A 21,420-nucleotide genomic window follows, 5' to 3' on the forward strand; every position below is an offset into this window, starting at 1 on the left:
CCTAATAGCCAATGTTCACAATGCACAGTTGACTGGTACAATCCACCAGATAATTTCTGATGGTTTTGAGAAAAGGTATGGAAATCTTTAAGAACTTGAGTCTAGTTCAGATTCATCATAACAGTTTCTTGACTGTTCCATTAATGATTCTTTTAGTATTTTTAAGGGAGGGAAATAGTGCAACTCCATTCACAGTGAATTGTGCTGTATTATATTCAGTCATGGTGTTGTGACACTTTTAAATAAGTATTGCAAAAGTCTTATTTTAGTATTACTTCTACACTAATATATTACTCATTGATATTTTGAATTAGCTACTTTATTTTATTTTTATTTGAATTAACTTTGAGTTTTCATTTTACTTTCAGTTTAAGGTTTAGTCAATTTATTGTGCTTGTGTTTTTGTTAGTTTTTTTTTTTTTAGTTTTTTATTTAGCTAAATAATTCTATTTCATAGTATAGTATAGTATTTCAGGTTAATTTTAGTAATTTTTGTTAAATTAAAAAGGTCTTAACTTATAGCAGTTTAAACTTATTAAGTTTTATCATTTGTTTTATTTCAGCTATGAAAAATAGTTTAAATAGCTCTATTTTTAGTTAACAATAACAATCTGCAGAAGAATGCATGTTTTAGAGATATTAATGGAACTAAGCATCATTCCAATACTGAATAAGAACCAGTTCTCGTTTTCACCTATTCACCCTATTTCTCATACACGCATGCAAATGCACACAACAACAAATAAACTCACATAAAACCCACAGTATGATTAATAAAATTTGCGGTACAAATGATACTCTTGTTTATATATGCAGTAGCCTATTGAGAAAAATGAAAACAACCGTGAGTTATAAACTGGTTGGAAAGCTGAATGCATATTTATTCATTTAATTAGGCAAATGAAAGAGAGAGGATATGGAAATGTAGTCGAGGTGAAATCGGCCAAAACATTCCAGTCATACTAAAACCTCAGCGGCAATACAGAAGAGAAAGTGGGTGCGGATGGACCAAAATGTTTCATAAATAATGAGTTTAATAACATCATATTGCTTCCAACAAGGCCAATGCACTGAGTTTCTATCACCTGAATTCATAATGAGCTATTATAGCTGAAAGTTTCCAATTACCAAGAATTAATTATCCACAATTCAGTGCCACAAACAGATTCATGATCAATTAAACACTCAATTCAACATTAAAAGCACTGACCTAAAAGCAACCTTTGTAAAGCACTCCAAATAAAGCATTTCTTGGAAGATGAGATTATTTTTCTCTCATCCACATGTGATAGTAATTTCTCTCTGTATTACTATACAAACACCCTTTCTGATTTCAGACAGTTTAGATAAGAATTGTGATATCCTTGATTAATGCTGCATAATCTATTGGCAAAGGTCTTAAGAAATGTTAAGCAATGTAGTTATTTTAGATTTAGACTCATTTAAATGTATTTGCAAGAAAAGATAAAAAAATGCATTTGGTAATGTACTAACACACCACACTGCCTGTTGCAAAACTGAGAAATGTTCCAGTCTCCAGAACGAAACAGGTGTTTTCTAAAAACCTGTTCGTACTGTACTCCAAAAAGAAATGCTGCCAACCCCCTCCAGCAAGCTCCTGCAACTTGTTTGAATTTCAAGCATTTCTCTAATTATCATAAGCTGGTGCACGAGGCTGTAACCTTTCATCCAGTTACACACTGTGTCAAACCCATCTGGACAAGAGCGGAGACAAAAGACTCCAAACTATCCCTGAGTCTGTTTTTAGGAGTGCTTGTGGTTTCACAGAATGTCACAGTCTCGCCTCATGAGAATGGTTGAGCTGTAATGTCTAACAGCTGGACAACTCTTCACAAACTCTCTGCCCTGGTCTCCGGGGGTTGTGTTTGCGCCAGTCTCGACGATTACCCGAATTGAACCTTCTTGAATTTCTAAAACATTTGTTTGGTGTTTTAATGCATCATATGGCAAGTGACAACATAACTTATGGTCCTCATGCCTGAACCAGTGGACTATAATTTAAAATAACTTTTCATAATTTGGTGTTTCTTCAACTATGGACACTTTTGGCCCCATGGACTTAGAAAATTAACTCTCTTGAACGATATATTTCATGCTCACTGGATTATTTCATTAGTCCACTGACAATGCCTAACAATCAAAGACAAATTCTGCCCTTTTTTGTATTATTCTTTTCTGAAAGTAATGAAAACTCCTACTACAATGTCATTTCCTACAAGCCTCAAAATATGTATTGTGTTTGCAGAATTCTAGAAATGTAATTATAAATTGCATTCTGAAAAAAAATAGTCTTGCTAAAGCAAATTCCATAGCTAGCAATTGTTTGTATCCTGAATACAAATCAAATTTTCAAAATGTTCACATAATTTGACATAAAATGACATCTTGATTGTAATTGACATACAATAAAAATGTTCAGTCCACGTGTGATGTTTACCTTGAATTTATTTTGTTTTCTTCATGCACATCATATGTCATATAAAGCAATAACACTTATCTCTTGTAAACAAGTACAGTAACTTTATTTTAAAAAATTCATCCGCAGAATTGTTAGAATTTAATTGTATAGTTGTAATTACATATGACCTTAAATGTTTATGCTTATATGACTTGGATATATACATCTGGAAAGTAACAAAAACTAATTCTGATGGCATTCAGGCATTGTAATACATTTTATATATGCATACATATATGGAGTTAAAGGACTTAAAAGGACTTCAAAGTCAAAATCAAAGTATGTCTGAATATAATTTTTCCCTACTGTGAGGTTTCGTCCCCCAATACAACTGCTAATGTAACATGCACTGCACTTCCAATCAGATTTATGACTGTCAATAAACCATAGCATGTAGGTTCGACATGAGTAGGTGTGCAGGGAGAGTCATGGTGTCGCACAAAGTGCTGTAGAAGATTCTAAAAAAGCCTCACTGGCTTGTGAAGAAGCCCCTTATTTTTGTGATGACATTTCTGGGTTAGCTTTCAAAGTTTTTTGAGTATGGCACACATAGCACCTCATTATGAAAAAACACATCCACACAGTAGACCCACACAAAATGCACTGGAACGCTAATGAACAACACACACGCACAATAAAAGCTAAAACTATGGGCACACACACATGCATTCACACGCTTGAAACACATGATTCTTCCCTGAGCCTTCACTGAGGTGCACAAACATTCAAGGGTCTTCACACGTCAAATTAAATCAGAACTAGCCGGGTGAAAGCAATTGCCGTGAACCGAGCATGAGATGATGTCTCTGAGAACAGAACCAAGTGAGGAGAGACAAATCCTCTCAGATATCGAGTGTGGTTAATGTACTTAATGTGCCTAACAATGGCATGCTGTGAACACTGGGTGTCTGGGAGCAGAGAATACGGCAATGCACATCATTGTACCAACGACGAGATGTAAGCCTCAAGATCAGACAGACAGCAAGTTAAACTAAATGGTTGTGCATGAGGAATAGATCAGCTGATGGTTTGCATCTAAGTATCAAATTAAACCTTAATCTTTTGATAATCAATAAACAACCCATGGCATCAACCTTGTCCTGAGAGTAATTGGGGAGCCTTCATTCAATGCAGTTCACTCAGATCAAGACAAATGACACTGATACCTGCATCTGAATCTTATTACACCTCATGTCAGTAAAGAGGCTGAATAATGTAATTCATGGCTCAGCGGAGGCGAGAAAGATGGTGAATACCCAGAAGTAATTGTGGAATATGCTGTACTATAGAGATCATGACTGCTAAGCACAGCATATCTGTACAGAAGAGCGTGTAGATGCAGTCAGTGCAGAATTTGGACAGATCTTAGAGTCTGTCTAGACTCTTTTGAGGAGTTTGAATGATGGAGCTAATCTAATTAGAAAAAATATGAAAGAACCCAAAAGAACTGCAGCCGGAGTTCAGCCAATAATTTCCAAACAATCCACCCACTCCCAGTATTGCACAAAGACTAGCCAAGCATCTGAGTTTACGTTGGATATATTTGCTAATGAGGCACCTGGCTAGACATGAAATAATTGTATGGTCTCTGATGTTTAGGACCTTCTTAATTCCTCCCCCATACACATTAAGAGCCTGACATAGATGTTTTTTTGCATTGAAGAATTTGACACATTTGTCTCTCTATAGTCGCAATCCATGTTTAAACTATTATGCTTTTTAACTACATCCACCTCAATACTCCATTTTACTGATTGGAAACTGCACTGTGTGAGCGCTTTCTTTCTTAATTCATAATCCTTTGTGTGGCACTAACTTGTGTGGTGTTGGTATTTTGTACTGAATTAAGACTGGCCACACACCACAGGAAGCTGAAATGGAAGGAAAGGAAGAGAAATATGCTGAGCTGCAATTAAAAGAAATATAAAACAGGTATGATTCAAACCGATCTCATGAGAAAACGTGACAATTTTAGTTGCTGGTAAAATCATATGAATTTGTACAGTATATTTTGTTTGAAAATGTATGATTTGTACAAAACTTAAAACCCAACCCTAACCTTTAATGGTGTGTAAGCAGATTGTATGCACATTTAAAAATGAGATCATACAAATTCATATGCATACTGATCACCAAAACGTTAAAGTCCCCATGAAATCAAAATTTACGTTTTTTTTTAGCTTTTAGTATTAATATGTTAGCCTTTAGGTTATGAATAAGTCGCTATAAATAGATGCTGAAGCTGCGGCTGTAATCGGTCACTTGTTTACAGAATTAGTATTTTCTGTACAGTGAATGAGATCAGTTTGAATCAGCATTAAAAGTCTTAAAAATCATAGGAATTTAGTTCTGAAAGGCACACAACCATGAAGTCTAACGCACTTACGCTGTACTTGCATAGGAGCAGTGCACTTTTATAATCTACATGGCATGCATTTCAAATAAATCAAATATAACTATCAATCGCTGATGTCAGATCTGAGAGTAAAAATCTAACGTCAACTTTAATCAACTTTAGTCTTTAAACAAATGTCTATGGAAAAGCTATGGACCTAGGGGAACATGAGGAGAACTTGTTAGACAGGTAATTTTAGCCCAGCTTTAAATAAACTGTTTAAGTATGCAGCAATCCAGATTCAATCCACCCTCTATCCCATCACTCTTATCCACATCAGTATATGTACTGCAGTGGTTCTTGTCAACAGATGCCATGTGAAGTAGATATAGTATGTTCCAAAAGAGGATGATTTGCTTCCCTTAGAGAAAAAGAGGGTTATTTGCTTGGAGTGACATCATCTTTATTCATTCTGACTTCCTGCCATCTGCTATACTAATTCATCACTCATTATGAATGTCCTTTCATTCACAGGCGGTGATAACACACTACACCCACTATAGGTCATAAAGACCAACAAAACATAACAAAAGGAACCAAAAATAAATTTGTTTGATGCGTAATAAATTACCATTTTACTTTCAAGGTCCTTACTCACGCTTACCCAAACAAATGCCACAGGTTACAGTGTAGATTGTTGAAAAGTAAGGACAATTAGAAGAAAACCCACACATTTCCTTAAAATAAGGACAATTGCAAAGTTCTCTTTCAACCAGTTTAATTATCTTTTCTTTTTTTTTTCTTTTTTTTATGGTAGCCGCAGGGTTCAGGTGAGGTTTGCACAGGGGTTCTTATCAACAAAAATTCATTATTGTAGGCTACAGAATGAATCAGTATAACTCATTCTACAATGGTAGATGTATAAGCATTATACAAAGAGCTAAGCTATGCTGTACTCCCTAAGAGTATAAAAAAAAACTCACATTTCATTGCAATTCAGTAAAAAAAAGTTTATCTGCAGCAATCAGTCTTCCTTTTCACTGTATTTTCTCAAGGCAAGACACAGCGACAAAGACTACCCTACTGAATTATCTCCTTCAGATGCAAACTGCCAAGCCCAAAATGCCCCACAGGCAATAAGAACCACAGGTCTGGGCATCTTGCATAGTCACCATTATTGAGAAAATTCTAAAATCTCTCAGTGGCATTTGATGATAGCCCCTCAGGCACACCATAACACTGCATTCCCAAATTCCTCAAATTCTAAAAGGAGGTCTATAAAACACTTAGAGGTTTCATCTGTTAACATTCCCTTTCATCTGAATACCAGCTCTTCAGAAGAATGTAATTAGATTTTTTATTTTTGTTTGCCCTTTCCATCTTTATATTCCATCTTTATATATATATATATAAAACAAGCTGAAACTGACAAAATAACCATCATTCTACTCGGATAATGCATGGCTAGCTGTGCATTAAACAATTTTAATGCACTTTGCAGAGGCCTCATCGTGCATATATATATATATATATATATATATATAAATATATACATATATATATATATATATATATATATATAAGGGATGTGACAATATCAAAATCTCAAGATACGATATTATTGCGATATGAAGTACACAATACGATATTTATTGCGATATTTCCCAATATTTATTGTGTTCCCAAACTCGCAGCACATGCAATAAATGAGTTCACTGCATTCATTCACTGTGAACGGAGCTGCTCTGAGGCGCGGAAAACACCGGATCACGAGCTGATCACGTCAACAATGTGTATGCTTCACTTTTAAACACGCAAAAACAGAACTGATGAAGGGATTAAGCTATATAGTGCTTTCGGTTTTAGTTTGTTTGACCGATACTGTCTGTGCCTAAATATAATGCCCCAAAACAAATATATTTTAAAAACTACACTTTTTTTCCTGAAAGACCTATTGTTTCATATCGTCATGTGACCACGATAATCTCAAGATAATATCAAGATTTTGCTATCGCAATATCACGATACTGAAAATATTGTTTTCAATAAATATATGTGATGGCATGCCTACCTGTCTGCTGTGTGGTTTTGTTAATTTCTGTGTTTCAGTGGGGCGGGGCTGCAGCCCGAATGCAGATGGAGGACACCTGGGCCCGGAGTCTTTCCTCATTACAAAAGCTTCCTACCTTTCCCCTGTGGTGTGTGTGGGGCATTTGTCTCTCCTGTTCACCATCTTTTTTTTGTTGCTTTTGGCCTGCATTTTTGTTCAATTATTGCTTCGTTTGTAAAATAAATGTGTTATATTTTGATTCAACCCCTGCTTCCCTCTTTTTTTTTTTTTTTTGTCATAGCCTTTGACCCGGGTTATGACAAATAGGGGCTTGTCTGGCTGTTTTTGGTTTGTTTTTGTGCTACGTATTAAAAGTTGTGCGTTTTGCGGGATAATATTTGTGAATGAAGTGTTGCTGGAGTGACGTCACTTGCCCGTAGTATTAGATTGTGTGGTGCAGGTGTAGGTTGTAAAGAGAATTTGCGCTGTGATTGGTTTGCCTGAAAACGGTTTTTGACCGGGGTGCGTGAAAATCTAGGTAAGTAATGTAAGTATTCCTTTTGTTTTTTTTTTTTTTTTAAATAAGGTGCTTCTCTGTTAGGTTTAGAGGCATTACTCATTTGGGTTTCACCTGCGTTGTTTGTGTAGTTTTTCGGTGAAAGTGGATAGAGCAGTTGTCTTGGGGGCACTTCCTTGGGTTTAGGAGAGTCACCAGTTTCAGATTGCTTTTCCTTCCCATCAGGTTTTGTGCATAACGGAACCACCATCAGTAGCCGCATGAAGACTAGGGTTGAGTTTCTGTAGTTTTGCGGTTGTAGTAGTTAGTTAGAGAGGCACACCTTATTTTTATTTTTGTGTTATAGATTCAGTGCTAATAATTTTGGCCTGAAATTCCACACACATGGTTAAAATGTCTACAGTAGAGGAATTTATAGCGTCTCCGTCAGAAGAAATATTAGATCTTTGCACAAAAGAGCAGCTTCTTAAAATAGCTATGAAAAAACACTATGGTATTGATGTCAGTAATTTTTCATTAACTTTTGCTTTCCATGTCGATTTCAAGTTTAACGTTTGAACAACAAAGAGTTACTTGCGAAGCAAACTGAGCACGGAAGGTTTAAATCGAAGGCCGAATTGGACGTGGTAATTCTGGTTTTGCTTGCATTGGACACATTTTCAATCAGGATAAGTACCAGTTAAGTTACAACGTGCCAAGTTCTAATGTGTCTGATGTTTTTGTGAGCCAAAGTAAGAGTTTTCAGTCTGAAAATAAGGGTAATGGTTCACGTGACTCCGATAGATTTTGTCAATATTGCCATAAACGTTCATAGAGCGCCTCTAGTGTTACCATTTCTGTTCTCTGTGTATTCTGCCTTTACTGGTTTCTTAAATTGCTTCCTTTGTACACCGGTTGCTGAACCAGAAGTAGGAATGGGAGATGCAGAGGACTTGAATAGTGAGGTTAAGGTTAAGTAGGTTCATTTTAAATGGGGTAATTGGGGTGTTTGCATATTTGTAATGGTTGTAATTTTTTTTGAGTTTAGTTTTGTTTTGTGAGCTGTTTGTTGCTGGGTTTCCGTTTGGGACCCCATTCTAATGCAGATGAAGGACACCTGTGGTGTGCGTGGGGAGTTCATCTCTCCCGCGCACCACCTTTTATGTTGCATTTGGCTGGCGTTTGTTCAATTATTGCTTTGTTTGTTAAATAAATATATTATATTTTGATTCAACCCCTGCTTCCCTCTTTTGTCATAGCCTTTGATCCGGGATATGACAATATATCACCCTATCTGAAATGTAATAAGTAGTGTAACTATTTCAATTACTTTAAAGTTATTTATTACATTTGATTACTTTATGCTTGTTTAAATTTCTAATGTTTTCATCTATTACAAATTTAAATCATTTTCAAACATTTAAAGCAGGCAGGGTTAACCTTACAATAGAGCTCAAAATTCTTTATTCATCACTTGAATTAAGATTATAATTTAATTTTAAAGCACAGCCACAACAAAATCAGACTTTTGCACTTTTTTTTTTTTTTTTTTACTTTTCACCCATTTAAAAGCAAAACAAGAAATAGTTTAATACTGTTTTTGAAATCAAATCTTTGTATAGTTATGAGAGGAAACATTGGCATCTACCAAAAGTAACTGTAATTTAATTACACTTTTTTTCTCAGTAACTGTAACTGATTACAATTATTACATTTATTTTGTAATCAGTTACTGAGAAAAACTGTGTATATGTATTCCATTTTATATGACCACAAGAGTCTCACTTGTACCTACCTAAACTGAAACGTAAAAAAAAAAAGATTATATAGGATATTCTGAATAAGGCTAAGGCTTCATCAAAAGAGAAAGGGCTAAATGGGCCATGCTAAACATGCAAATGTTGACCCCTTAATATTCTTAACACAGTTTAGCATGTGGTGCCCTACCAAGAGATAATACAGGTCAAGTCTTGCTCATCAACAAACGCCAATGTTGCCATTAGTCTGTCAAAACATGTGAAAAATGAATCCATATTTTATTATTAGCAGGATTGCATGAAGACAGTCCAGACAGTGATGACCACAATTACACCCCAGCATACAGGAAAAGAAGGGCAGTGAGTAAAGTTCAATGACACCTCATCAGAACGGAAGGTCATTATGGAAAGACTGAGTTCTGTTTCACCAGAGCAGTCATGTTGCTCCGTTCATGATTAATTGTGATCTGTGAGCCTATCCGAACCAATGATCTAGAAAGGAATGGCCTCTGTACACTCATTAAAGAGAGAGTGAAAGTGATGGTAAATAAAAGAATGACAAAACTATCTACTTCTCCTATAGAGACCTACAAATTGTAATTGCAAATCAGATTGTAATACGGCTGCATATTGCTCTCAAGGGAGAGTCATTTGCTTAACTAAGAAAACAATCCAACTGACACCCCATCATAAAAAAGCACACGTGACCATTTAAAATCACAATTACCTCAGCATTTTTCTCTGCAAGTTCACTCTAGGAAAATGCTGTGGTCACATTTACATTTTTAACAAGGAATCTGATTGCGTTTTGCATCTTAACTGGGCCTTTTTAATAAGCAAATCATTTTTTATTTTTTTTTATTTTTTTTCATACAGCTTATGGTCTCCTCGTCAGACAGAGGGCCCACAGTGGATTGTTTCTCTAAGTTGCTTGCTTTGAATTTTTCCACAATGTAATCGCAAATGTCACACAATAAATAAAGCATGCAGGACTCACGCTGGGAAGGCGTTCTAATGAAGTGGCCAGCTGACGCTGACAGCACAGTTCATGTGTGCAGGATAAAGACCTGAACTGCTGGAGCTTAAGGGCCCACAGGCTCATCCAACCAGAACAAATTTGTCTCACACTCTCAACATGGGTCCCCTGTCAAACACACTCCTGTCCTCAAGCTGGGATAAAATAGTTACACTGTCACGGATAGAGAGCCCAATACAAAGCAGAAAATATAATGCAATAAATATTGATGTATAAAGCTTTTGAGGTTTGAACTATAGTGCAGAGATACACTACTTACAGTACAAAATATATGCAAGAAAAAAAATATAAATAAGTAAAGGATGTCTAGACAGTTTGCTGTCTCTAAAAACATTGGGATGAGGTTACCATAAACATCACCTATACTCTACAATGAGGCGTGGAAGACCATTTCCACCTTAGAGTAAAGAATATATGGATAAATGTGACAATATATTTCAAAACTGTGACTTTATTTCTCACAATTGTGACTTCATTTCTAACAAATGTAACTCAAATTTATGATAACTGTTAATTTACATCTTACAACTGCAACTTTATTTGGCATCATTGAAATTATTATCCTTGATTGTGATTTTATCTCTCAAAAAAGTCATATAGCTCACAAGTGCAATTCCAGGAACTGCAACATTAGGGGCTACTGCAAAATTAATTTATTTTATATCTCACAATTGCAACTTTATTTCACATAATTGGGTTTGTTTCCCAAAACTGTGATTAATTCCTACAACTGTGAATTTCATTCGCAAAATTGTCACTTAATTTCTCACAATGTGATTTTCTTACAAATCTGAATTTCTCATCATTGTGACTTCATATTTAACAACTGCAGCTTTTTTTCATATAATTGTGGTCTTTTTTTCCTTCCTGTAATTGTGATTTTATATTTTAAAATATGACATTATATCTCACAAATGTGACTATTTCTTTAAACTGCAAATTCATTTCTCAGTTGGAAATTGTTTGCAAATTTATTTATCTTATTAGCAAATTTATAGTTCTTATTTTACATCTTATGAGATGCAACTTTATTTCACTTAATTGCATTTGCTTCCCATAACTATGATTAATTCCTAAAAATGTGACTTTATATTTCACAAATGCTAATTTATTTATTGAAATTGCAACTTTAGTTTTTGTACCTGCACATGTATCTTTTCATTATTGTAACTTTACATATTATAATTCTGACTTCATCTCTCACAATGTGACTTCATTTCTTATTTTAAATGCTTTCTCACTATTATACGTTTTAGCCGAAACAGGCTTCCATACAGCAGTTGAGCAACATCTGTCAAAAAATGTATTTCAATCCAATGACCTCAGTATAAAGGTGTCCACATATATAAACCTAAAAAAACAACACACACCACAGAACATGCATACAGCAACATGCCCCCTGTCATCAGCAAGTGTTATTTCACGGTCTGTCTGAGACAGTCGGCATAGCTTAATAAACAAAATGCCTTTTTATCAGCCACACAGCATTCTGATACATTGCAAAATGGCATGAGACGTTGCGCAGTGAGTCTTTCCAGGCGAGAGATGTTTAAAGAGCATCGATTCACTCAAGCCAGCAGCTGTGGCCTCTGACACTGAGAATAGGGTGTTTGCTTGTAATTGCCCCCCGACAGTCACATGCATCAATGAAAGCAGCCTCTGAAATCTCCCACACAGTCTCGCACACAATGGAAGAAATATGATATACTGCAAGACATTTCATACTCTTCCATAAATGTTAGACCACAAATTATATATGTTTCCATAAACACTGGGCCGTAAATGTTACACCACCGGAACATTGTTAACTGTGATAGCAAATATTTTAACATAAAAAAACACTTATTTAAAAGTTCACCCAAAATAAGAAGAAGAAGAAGAAGAAGAAGAAGAAGAAGAAGAAGAAGAAGAAGAAGAAGAAGAAAGAAAATTCTTTCATCATTTACTCATGTCATTCCAAAATAATATATTTTGAAGTATGTTGATTTTTTTTTTCCTCCATTGTATTCAAATGTAATCTTGGTCAATGGGAACCAAAACTGTTTGGTTAGCAATGTTCTTCAAAATATCTTCTAAGTTCCACAGTAGAAAGTCATACAGGTTTGGAATGACATGTAGGTAAGTAAATGTTGAAATTTTAATTCCCTGAGTGGACTATCCCTTTACTTTGCCATACGTCCTTTAACTCTAATAGAAAAGAAACTGTCTGAAGTTCTTAACTACTGTGTAAGAAACAAAGTAAATGTGACTCAATGCGAGGCATGCCACCAAATCACACCTTGAAGCATGTCGAATGTGTGACGTCTGAATGTGCTGTGATTAATTGAAGAACTGCCACTGATGATTTCACTCCCTCACCAAGCCAGGGAACAAGTGCACCCTGAGGTATTGTAGCTAAGAATCCATTATTCAAGGAGGAGGCTGTAGCTCCAAGCTGCAGAAGCACAGTTGACACCAGGAGGCTCTGAGGCCATGCTCAGTTACAATTATAGCTCCTAGCACAGCTAGACTGGAAGCACACTTAAAATCACAGACCTGTGAAGCTGAGAAGACTGGGAAGCTACAAACAAGGGTACAAGCATAAAACCTGTTTTCATATATTATTTCATCATATTATTTTGGCTTGCTTTCATATTCAGGAACATAACTGTCAGCTGAAGAAAATTTGGACTGATGCATCTATGCTTCATTCTTCTGAGAGGCATCCAAACTTAGAAAGCGATAACGTCTGCCTTTGAGGAACACTTAAATGATGCTCCATCATTGCTATATACTTCAGTGCTCTTGCAGCCTCAAGGAGACACTTTCAGAAAACAGGTCCATCCCCTCGGGGAGCAAAAAACACACATAAGAACTGTTTCTTCTAGACTGCAATGAGATTAAATAGCAAATTCAAGATTTTGCTTCTTCAGTTTTTCTCAAGAAGGAAACAACCCCAGTAATCTCAAACAAGTCTCCTCTAGGGTTTTAGAAGAAATCTCAATGTCTCAAACTGTGCTCAGATTTGCCAAGAAACTAAAGTCTGCGATAAAAGTCAGAGTTTTGATATGAACTCATATTCATTTCTCGTCAAATTCTTCAAATTATCTGGTCAGTCTTTCCATAGAATGCACTACATTTCTACATTTATGCCAAATACATAAGACTGGTGTTTTTACTACCTAAGAGTCAGAAGAATGTTGATCTGAATGTTCAAAATCACCTCTGAAGAATCTAAACATAGTGTGTCAATTAAGTTAAATACACATCACAGTGCCTAAGCCAAATTTTAATTCAACACACAATTTTTTTACATGTGCCATGGGCCATGTCAACACTGAACATTAGCTTTAAAGTGGTCATCGAGCTACAAGCACTTTTACAAGTTGTTTGAACTGAAATGTGTGTTGGCAGTGTGTGTACACAACCACCCTATAATGATAAAAGTCCACCCAATGATTTTTTTTAAATCATTTCCCCTTTCTCAAATCAAGCCGATCTGAGATGCCTGTCTGTGTGACCCAGATGTAAACAAGAATGTCTCCTAAGCGACTGAGGCAGGGGCGATTCCAGAATATATATATACAGTATATATATATATATATATATATATATATATATATATATATATATATATATATATATATATATATATATATATATATATTTTCAAATGAAAATGGCAACATCGTTTTATAAAGTATATGCGTTCATATGTGCTTCATTTTCACTGAAGGACACCTGCGGTGTGATCAGGGGTGAACGCAGCAAAACCTTTTTTACAGTTTACAGTAAATGGGGAACCGATTGCTCCCCCATGATATTTTGTAAGCTGTATTTATGACAAAGAACTGCACAGATGCAGATATTATAACAATCTACCGATAAACACACACCTTGTCCTGCACCGCTGCAGTCTGCGGATTGAAAAAGAACGTGCTGAAAGACGGGGAGGAGACGATTGAAGTCTGCCATAATTTTCATATGAAATTTAAAGGGGACTGACGGGATCACAAATTCGTGTACAGTTTATGGAACTAATCGCAAAATTTTAGGGGGCCTGAGTAGTCACGTAGTCGCACTAAAAATGGCCTAGCAAAGCCCATGGATTGAGGTGTTCTGTTGTTGGATGTAATAATGAACATAGCAGTCATCATTTACCCCCGACATCTCAGCCGCTGAAGACGCAGTGGATTACATTTGTTTTTGAAGGGAATGCGCCCCCGTATGGTGTAATGCAATTTGTTTATGCAGTTTAAGGTTAAAAACATCATAGTTTCTCCTCTATGCCCCGCCTTCTGAAACGTGGCGATTTTTACAAAGCTTATTTGGTGTGCTCTGATTGGCCAGCAATTCAGTGCATTGTGATTGGCCGAATGCCTTAAGCGTGTGACGGAAATGTTACGCCCCTTAACATACTACGGTCTGAAAATCAAGGTGTGCTCTGATTGGCCAGCTATTCAATGCATTGTGATTGGCCAAATGCCTCAAGCATGTGATGGAAATGTTAGGCCCCTTTACATACTATGCCGTCTCCAAGGCCAGCAGCACGAGACTGAGTCAAGCTGTTCTGCTCGTGCACATCCCATCATAGCTTTCCTTTTAGCAGTTCAGTCAATGTACTGTTAGGAGTTTATGAATAACTCAGGATATTGGTTTATTTCGCGTCAGAGGGAGTGTAAGGCACGTTTATAAACCGAATAACTTAAGTTATTTGTGGATTAGTGCGTACTGGAGACGCAAACAGTTTCAAATGATTCAGATAGATTTGGTGAACTGGAAGATCCAGTTAAATAGAAAGATTTGTTCACGATCCGGGCATCACTAGACGAGACAAAACAAATAAAACCCATTACAAACTAGGCATTTGTTGCATCCAGTGGGGATATGTTTTTACACATTAATTACCAAAACTGTATTTTTATGCTTTGCGTTGCCTCTCGCGCTGCATAAACATAAAACCATGTCTGCATTTGTGATCTGAGAAACAACAAGCCTACTCTACTGCTCAAAACTCGGGTTTGAATCATCATTGGCAAATTATTTAAATATAAAAAATGTACCTACAGGCTGTGAGTCAGAAGTGCCAGACTGTCCTTGCAAAGTTTGAACTGCCCAACTTCATAGAAACAGCCGTTGTACCACAGACGCATTGCAGGCTACTGGTTCAGGAAACAGTCCTCATCCTCCATAAAATGCGCAGCACACATCGGAATATTTGGGTTGGACTGTTCTGGAACAGTGTTTAAATACAACCTAACCACTGATTTCTAGTCATGTCCTCTTTTGGAAGGCCAAACAAAGTTTCACTTCAACGAAACACACAGCGACTCCACAACATGGCAGCTGCGGCAACAGAGAGAATAAAGGTTACAGCTTCTTTTTTTGTGTGAACATTTGGGCAGCATTATGCAAATCGTCCCACATAGTGACGTAGAGATGTGGGGGCGTGGTAGAATGAGCCAATTTAGGGGGGTGTTGTTGACCCTTAATTTTTATAAACAATATCTCTTTGGGTTTGAGACTTTAGTCTTTTCAACTTTACAGATCTTCTTTATGCACCAAGTGCTTGTAACACTCCAAAGAGAAAGGAAAACTTCAAATTGCATCATATGAACCCTTTAATGAATCTTTGCAAATCGCCTTTCCTAATAATGTGCTAATTAGCAAGTTTCACGATGAATGCAACTAAAGTAAACAGTACCTCAGAGAGCGGCTTGGAAGAGAGGGGGGTGGGTCAGCAGAGATCATTAACATTTTAAGGAAAATGCTACAAAACGGCTTGCTCTAAAAAGAGCTGTTTTTGACAGGGTAAAAAGGGTGTTGTTTTACACTACCATTGAGAAATTTGAACCAAACTATGTTACAGACTTTTCATTAAGACCTCAAAGAATCATATCTACTTGTGGAAAACGGGCATCTTGATGATCCCTTTAAGATGTTATCCAGTGCTTCTGGCTGCTCTGTGAACAATGTAAAAAATGAAACCTGTCCACTTTCACAGTGACAGCGCATTTGAATCCAAACGGATGTGCAGCACTCGCATGTCTACTATGGAAGAAAACATTGGCAGTGATTGAAGATCGATAAGAACGGGAAGAAACATCCGCTGAGCAGCGGTAAATGGATCCCAAGTCCATCCAGCATGAGAACTGATCAGTCTCCTGATGTAATGTGGCAAGCTATTTTAACATTTCTGCCTTAAAACTAACTAGTATGCTTTTTTATTTTATTAGCACATATTTTTATTATTTGTAAGTAGGAATGCACCAATATATTGGCCAAAAATCGGTATTGGCTGATAAAAGCAATTATCTATGCTATCAGCCATCAGGCAATTGTTTAAAACAGCTGATGATCAGGGCCGATTATTTCCTGTCAATCAAAAGGCGGCAGAAAAGTATGTCAGACAGCAGCTTGTATGAAGACGTTTCTTGAGTTGAATTTAAGGCTGTTCAGGTTAAAGCAATAATCACACATTAATGCAGCACTTTTAATGTGGTTTCTATTTGACCCAGTGAACCAGCCATAGTTCAAATCAGGGTTGCTAGGTCTGAGGTTTAAAAAAAAAAAAAAAACACTTTATTTGAAAAGCACCTATAATTTAATTATCACAATGGGCTTTGAGCTTTGTTATTTCTGATAAGAAATAAAGTCTCAGCTTTCAACTGAGTTGTATACAAATGTTTTTGAGTATTTTTTTTTTTATTTGAAAATAAATATAATTTTATTATAATAGTGTTGTTGTTCATTTTAACCTTTAATGTATCAAATGAGAGGGTTCCCTGTGTAGTTTACAGCAATAAATAATAATATCATTCTGATTAATATATCTTAATATCATTCTGATTAATCAGCTATCAGAATTGGTTGTAAAATTTCTTATTGGTTGCTCCTTACTTATACACATACAAGTATGTTTTTTTTTTTTTTTTTTTTTGTTGTTGTTGTTTGTTTGTTTAATTAGAAGTATATATTAATCAGATAATAACACCTACTGTATTACAGTGACTAGCATATATCAGTTTTACATTTACAGTTATATATTTGTCAGACTTTCTTCAAGGCATGCTAACATTTGCATAGGCCTGCTAAAGTCTCATTACATACAAAAAAAAAAAAAAAACTGAAAGACACACAAATAACTATTTGGATAATGACTTGCAGAAAATGAATAACCACTTTGGCAAACTATTGATGCATTTATTTGTGCTCTTTAAATAAAGTGGTTTAATTGATTAATTGGCTGATTGAAATGAAGTACTAATATGTAGATAAGCAGAAAATAATTAAGCAGAATGACTAGTATCTATTAATTTAGCCACTGACGACAGTCTATAAGTACTGGTATCTAAGGAATAGTTAGTGAACATGAAAAAGATGTCTGTACTAGTCAGTAGTGGATAACTAGAAAATAAATCAGAAGATGTAGTACAATAAAAGTGATACCTTAGTTTTTTTATGGTTTAAATCCAGGGGTTAAAAAAATTACTGAAAATCTTTCCTCAGCCAAACCCCATTCCACATCTAAAAAAATTAGGAGCACCTTCTGATCAATAATAAAAAATTCTGCTCAAAAATTAGCCTTCCTAATATGAGTTGACAATTAACTCTAAATTATTTGCGGGGGCATTTTCATTTTACCTTTGTAATGGCATTTTTTCTTTTTTTTTTAAATGCATGCAGTGTTTCCTAGGACTTTTTCCAGCTGTGGTGGCAGGACTATTTCTCATGGACCACGCCCCCTCCCCACCCGAGAATCACATGCACTCAGAATTAAATTTATTTTAACTAAAAAAGACAAGTAAATAGTAAATAAGAACAAATAAATTAATGACAATCAATAGCACAAACAAAACAATAACAAGATACAAATTAAATTAACAGTACTTTTTTTTTTCAACTGTAAAATAACACTGGGTAGTCTTCACTTTATAATGAAAACCAGTAGGAGGTTTATTTAGGCTGCTGTCTCTTTAAGACCTCATGCACAGATCTAATATACTGTTACATATGGCTCTGTGGTTAATTTTCTTTTTAAGAGTGGTTGTCCTCCTAATTAAAAAAAAAAAATAGGAGCACCTTCTGATCAATAATCAAAAATTCTGATCAAAAATGATTCTTCCTAATACAAGGTGACATTTGACTCCTTAAAGTGACTTACAGGGGTATTTTATTTTTACCTTTGTAATGGCATCATTTTCATCTATGTCAAATTCAAAAAAGTACAATCAAAACAATAGAATAAGTTCTATCTAAATTTCTCTATCTCTTGGTGCATAAAGAAGATCAAATCCAGAGATATTCTTTATAAAAGTTAAGAGTCAACCACGTCCTCCTAAAATGGCTCATTCTAACACACCCCCACGTCTACGTCATGATGTGGGAAGATTTGCATAACGGCACCCAAATGTTCACGCAAAGAAAGAAGGCGTAAATTTTATTCTTGCTGTTGCCGCCGCTGCCATGTTGTGGAGACCCTGTGTGTTTCGTTGTGAAAGTGAAACCACTTTGTTTGGCCTTCCAAAAGAGGACACAACTAGAAACACAACTAGAAATCAGTGGGTAAGTTATATTTACAACACTGCTCCAGAACAGTTCAACTCAAATATATAGATGTGTGTAGCGCATTTTATGGAGGATGAGGACTGTTTCTTGAACCAGTAGCCTACAATGCGTCTGTGGCACAAAGGCTGTTTCTATAAAGTGGGGCAGTTCCAACCTTGCAAGAACAGTCTGGCGCTTCTGACTCACAGCCTGTAAGTACGTTTTTTTTTTTATTTAAAGAATTTGCCACTGAATATTCAAACTCGAGTTTTGAGCAGTCTAGAGTTGTGCTTATTGTTTGTTTTTTCTCTGATCACAAATCCAGACATGGTTTTATGTTTACGCAGTGCGATACGCGTGACACGTAAAAAGACAGTATAAGTCATTATAATCAGTAATTATGTCCCCACTGGATGTGACGTGTAATGTACGAGTCGAAAACTAGGCACATTAACTTTCACTTAAGCTGGCGAACAATCTCAGCTTCATCGCGGATGGTGAGGAGCTAACTGATCTCTGCTTCATTACAGTTTGCACATATTTTTTCGTCGCAAACGTTGATCTGCCTTCAAAACACCTGGTAAAAGAGTTGCACAATAACGTGCGTCATCACTACGACACACCCTTTACGCCATTGATTCCAGCTTTTGTTCACACAGAGCTTGTTCTGACCTGAACCTGGCACTGTTACTAGGTCCCCAACCCGGGATCGATCCCGGAATCAAGCATAGAGAAGAAACAATAATGTACATTATATGGAAAATAATGTGTTTTTTTTAACCTTGAGTTCTCGAGACTCAACAGCATGTGCAAATATAAAAATTTTAATACAGAAATATTAAATTATATAAATAACTGAAATTATATGCTAAAAATGAAACTAATTCCGCCAGCAGGTGGCAGCAAATCACTGATTTTATCACTGAATTATTAATTCAATTGTTTTGTTCAAACGGCTGATTCATTCAGGAATGAAGCAATTGACTGTCTTTATGAATGGATAATCATGAATCACTGACTCAGATTCGTTCAAAAATACATTTTCATTGAATGGATCAAACTTGGCTGTGTTTGTTTTAGAGATGTGAAGCGGCTGAGATGTAACTATATTTGGAACTATTTTCGTGGACGAAATAGAGCAAACTCAGGCAGCACTTGTTTACTGAACTGTTGTATTAAATCAATATCACATTTGCAAACTACAATAGCTCTCTGCGATCAGTGGGCGCACAGAAAATGAAAGCACACAGAAAATGTAAGTGTGCCAATGATACATTCTGTCATCTGTCATCGCGTTATAAGTGCGGAACCAGCCAGAATGAGTAGAATAGTTATTAATAGACACAATGCCCAGCCGAAATTCAAGTACTGCTCAGTCTTCTCTGCTAATAACTCTGCTTTTTTTTTTAAATGATGCGAGCAACATCACTATGTTGTCACTAAGAAGCTGCAGCCTTGGAGGGATGATTTTTGGTGTGCCGGCAAAAAAACAACAACAACGAGCTATATGTTTTCCCCTCATTTTTTCCAATTGAGAAAATCTGTCTTAGCGACGGAAAACTTTAATCCCTTTAAATGTTCCAACAGCTTGCCATAGATGTAAAAACCGTGGGAGTACAAGGAAAGCCGTAGCAGCCTGTCAATGGGATAGCGTGTAAATAATGTCTCCCTTACTACCTTCACTTGCCCAATAAAAACAGAATGAGCTATGGCATTTCAAATATCCAAAACTGACTTGTGCTCAAATATAGTTGCTGCCAACTAATCGTGCGTTCTGAGGTTAATTCGAGGACATGTTGAGACGCACAACAAACATTTTGTTGTAAACGAGCCTTTAAGGTCATTACTTGACGTGCTGAATTATAACACCTTTTTATATCGTCTCCCTGTTCTTCTGGAATTGAAAGTTAAACAACATACACAAAAACAGAGATTCTGCGCTCTGCCACTCACCTTTGACGAGATGCGGGACAGCGAGGTGCACGCAGAGGGCGATGGAGACAAGCAACGGTCCCATCCTCACCGAACAGCAGCAACGAGTTCCAAGGTTACAAATGTTGAACGGTACAGAGGGTTAAAACTTCGGAGGTACACGAAAAGGTCTTCGACTAAGTATCTCCCAGGACAGGTGTCAGTTTAGTCCGTGTTTTTCTCCCAGGAAGGGTCAGCGGAGATGAAATAAGTGATCCTCTCAGGAGTTCCTCTTGCCCTTCTGCTGCAGTGGCGCGCGGCGAGATAACGAAGAGACTCCGCGCGGGTCCCGATCAATCGGTGATTGCGCGCGGCAGACGGTCAGTGTAGTGCTCAAGCAGCGGCGCTGTCTTACTGATAAAGACGAGCCTCGCTCCTCCCCAGCAGCCCTGGAGCCTCCAATACACAGAACGAACTGCAAAATCCAAATGGGTGGGGCACTGTCTGTGTATTTCACTTCTCCCAGGGAAAGACGCGCTTTTTGCTCTGATGTAGAACAGGTACAGCGGCTTAACTGTTCTGACCTCCCTTCCGATCACAGATTTATCACACTCTCTCCTCTCTCTGTAGGTGAGATAGTGGGATGGCCCTGTAGGGGAGACCGTGGATGGCTGTAACAAATTGTGCGATATTTATCCAAAACTTTGATGTGATCTTCCCATATTTACAAATTATGCTACAAATTAAAATAAGGTACGAGTACCTGTGTTACAACCCTTCACCACCCGGGTGAGTTGTGTTGCACCAGTTGCAACATTTTAATTTTATGC

The 21,420-nt window shown here is 36.5% G+C and overlaps 1 protein-coding gene across 1 annotated transcript in view; it reads right to left on the reverse strand.

The window, feature by feature from the left end:
* edil3a (EGF-like repeats and discoidin I-like domains 3a) overlaps window positions 1–21,183 on the reverse strand; it is a 155,727-nt gene extending 134,544 nt beyond the window's left edge. The window contains 1 exon segment of the mRNA XM_042724613.1: window positions 20,633–21,183. Within this exon segment, the coding sequence (XP_042580547.1) occupies window positions 20,633–20,696 (64 nt within the window). The 5' untranslated portion in view covers window positions 20,697–21,183.
* Window positions 21,184–21,420: the final 237 nt, after the last annotated feature.

This window comes from Cyprinus carpio, chromosome B5 (genome assembly GCF_018340385.1).
Source record: "Cyprinus carpio isolate SPL01 chromosome B5, ASM1834038v1, whole genome shotgun sequence".
NCBI classification, from domain to species: Eukaryota; Metazoa; Chordata; class Actinopteri; order Cypriniformes; family Cyprinidae; genus Cyprinus; species Cyprinus carpio.